This window comes from Chrysochloris asiatica, unplaced genomic scaffold (assembly GCF_000296735.1).
Source record: "Chrysochloris asiatica unplaced genomic scaffold, ChrAsi1.0 scaffold00312, whole genome shotgun sequence".
In the NCBI taxonomy this organism is placed as follows: Eukaryota; Metazoa; Chordata; class Mammalia; order Afrosoricida; family Chrysochloridae; genus Chrysochloris; species Chrysochloris asiatica.
Window position 1 is genome coordinate 2,565,310 of NW_006408830.1, and position 3,044 is coordinate 2,568,353.

General features: G+C 55.9%; 1 protein-coding gene across 2 annotated transcripts in view; it reads left to right on the forward strand.

Moving 5' to 3' along the window:
- The window catches only part of LOC102824189 (lipid phosphate phosphatase-related protein type 2-like), a 14,812-nt gene continuing 11,768 nt past the window's right edge, over window positions 1-3,044 (forward strand). Inside the window, exons 1-4 of one of the 2 annotated variants that reach the window (XM_006875134.1) lie at window positions 1-66; window positions 1,340-1,453; window positions 1,568-1,703; window positions 2,441-2,712. In XM_006875134.1, the coding sequence (XP_006875196.1) occupies window positions 1-66; window positions 1,340-1,453; window positions 1,568-1,703; window positions 2,441-2,712 (588 nt within the window). Of the gene's footprint in view, window positions 67-1,264; window positions 1,454-1,567; window positions 1,704-2,440; window positions 2,713-3,044 lie in introns of both variants that reach the window. The other variant, XM_006875135.1, reaches the window with a different exon arrangement.

Here is a 3,044-nt window from a genome sequence, read left to right on the forward strand (position 1 = left end):
ATGGCGGGAGGGAGACCTCAGCTGAAGCGGAGTTTCTCCATCATCCCCTGCTTTGTCTTCGTGGAGGTGAGGACCCCAACTGTCCCCCAGACACCCTCCCCAGCCCCTCTTGAGGGGCATTCCTGCCTTCCTGTCTCTATCTTTCCATGTCTCTCCTCATGCTTGCCAGGTCACCACCTGTATCCATTTCCCCTGTCTCTCTAGCGCCAGTCCTGTCGCTCCCTGATCTTTCACTCCCTGTCTTCCTTGCTGTCCCTTCCTTTGAGAAGTGACATGAGCTTGGACTCCAAAGCTGCCCTCGCTGGATTCCATTCCCACTCTACCATGTCCTTACTGCTGAATTCTGGGCTCCTTCACACCCTCTCTCCTGAGCTTCAGTTTCCTCATTTGTAAAATGGGCATAATTAGAATCTGTCCCTTATGGCTGTTGTAGGGTAAAATGGATCCACTGATGTAAAAGGCTGGATATGATGCCATTCCACAGTAAACATGCTATTACTACTTCTGATGTTATTACTTTTCCTGTCGGTCTGTCCCTCCACTACCCACCCTTCATCTCTCTAGTCTGAGCCCAGACTACGCTCTCTCCCCCATCCATCCATCTCCTGTCTCAGTCTCCCGTCTCTGTTTCTCCCAACCCCTGAACTTTCTCCCCTTTCCCCATCTCTTTCTGCCCCTATTTGTTGTTGTTATGTGCCGTGGAGTCGGTTCTGACTCATAACAACCCTGTACAGGGTTTCCGAGGCTGTAAATCTTTATGGGAGCAGAAAGCCTCATCTTTCTACCATGGAACGGCTGGTAGTTTCGAACTGCTGACCATGAGATTAGCAGCCCGATTCGTAACCACTATGCTACCAGAGCTCCTTCCTCTGCCCCTATTGTTGTTGTTGTTGAGTGCCAACGAGTCGGTTCCGACCCATAGCATCCCTGAACAGGGTTTCCAAGGCTGTAAATCTTTACAGGAGCAGAAAGCCTCATCTTTCTCCCGCCGAGCAGCTGGTAGTTTCGAACTGCTGACCTTGCGGTTCACAGCCCGATTTGTAACCACTACGCTACCAGAGCTCCTTCGGCCCCTATTAGTCTATGCCTTTTTCTCTACTTCAGTCTTGATGTGTGTCTCTTCCTTACCTTTGCCTCCATCTCCCAGTTTCTGTCCCTTTCCTCTCTGTTTCTCTCTCCATCTCTTTCTCTGGCTCCCTTGCCTCAGTTCAAGCGCTGACACCCTCTCTTCTTTCTCCCTGTGTTTGCTCTGACTGACCGGCAGTCAGTGTTGCTGGGCATCGTGGTCCTGCTTGCTTACCGCCTGGAGTTCACAGACACCTTCCCCGTGCACACACAGGGGTTCTTCTGCTATGACAGTACCTATGCCAAGCCCTACCCAGGGCCTGAGGCTGCCAGCCGGGTGCCCCCTGCCCTCATCTATGCCTTGGTCACTGCTGGGCCCACCCTCACGGTGAGATCTTGGGGTGGACTTGGTTGGGCTGTGAGGGGGAACCTCACAGGAGGCAGGAGGGTGGGGTGAGGGGGTGAGGGAAGCAGGAAGAGCCTGCCTTGGTTGTGCCCACAGATCCTGCTGGGGGAGCTGGCACGTGCCTTTTTCCCTGCACCGCCCTCTGCTGTCCCCATCATTGGCGAGAGCACCATTGTGTCTGGGGCCTGTTGCCGCTTCAGTCCCCCGCTGCGGAGGCTGGTCCGCTTCCTGGGTGAGTGACACGAGGCTGGGGTCAGCCCTGTAGTAATGAGGGGAGGAGAGACCGATGGATGAGGGTCCAGAATAGCCCTAATAAGCCCAGGGGGGAAAGGGGTTAGGATTGGCATGATGGGGACTTCAGGGGCTGAAGGACATGCACTCACACCAGATATCGCATTGGTGCCAGGGGCATGAATGGGGGGCTAGTCAAGCCAGGAGAGCAACTGTAGGAGGAGAAACCAAATATGTCACAAGGGGAGTGTCAAGGAGAAAAGGGGGACATAGGCTCAGCTCAAAACAATGGGGTCCTGGGTCAATGAGATAGAATTCCAACCATCATGGGTGGCCATGAGGTAGAGGGATGGAGATTCCGCTCAGACGTACTAGGGGTCCTGGGGAGGGGAGTATGATCAGCCCAGATATGCCACTGAGCTGGTACTAAGACACAAGGGGCCTGGGCTCAATCCTGATGCCCGTGTTCCAAGAGAGCGGTCACTCCTGACACAGTGGTGACAGAGAAATAGAGGCCGGATGTACTGTAATAAAGACCCCAGGGGCAGGAAGTCCAGAGTGCTCTCGTGGTGATCTCCAGGGCCAGCTCTATGGGGAACAGCTTGAGGGTGTCCCAGGTGTGCTTTTACGGTGGTCCCAAGAACTGGGAGATGAGGGCTCCAGTGAGCCGTGGGGGACTCTCAGGAGATGTCCAGGATGTTAGGACCCCTGGCATAATGCCCTCTTCCACACCCACAGGGGTCTACGCCTTTGGCCTTTTCACCACAACCATCTTTGCCAACGCGGGGCAGGTGGTGACCGGCAACCCCACACCACATTTTCTGTCAGTCTGCCGCCCCAACTACACGGCCCTCGGCTGTCCACCGCCTTCCCCTGACCGGCCAGGGCCCGATCGCTTTGTCACAGACCAGGGCGCTTGCGCTGGCAGCCCCAGGCTCGTGGCTGCTGCACGCCGAGCCTTCCCCTGCAAGGACGCAGCCCTCTGCGCATACGCTGTGACCTACACTGCGGTGAGCCTCAGATGGGGGGGGGGAGTGGGAGGGGCTGCGGAGACCCCTAGGGCCTGAGTCACTGATTCCTAAGGGAAGTGAGGTCACGCCGGTACTGTGGCACCATCCCCAGGGCAGAGCTTGCCCCCTTGCCTCTGTATAGATTCTGACTCTTCCCCTCGGATCCTGTTACTAAATTCTTGGCTGCATCCCTTGACATCTGGTCATTCCTCCAACCAACCCTGTGGGCCCTTTACCTGTGAGGAGGCCGTCATCTCCTGGAGCCCAGCCATGCCCCCATGATGCTACAGGTCCTAGATATTGGCAGGGAGAATGGATGAGTGGGTCTTTGA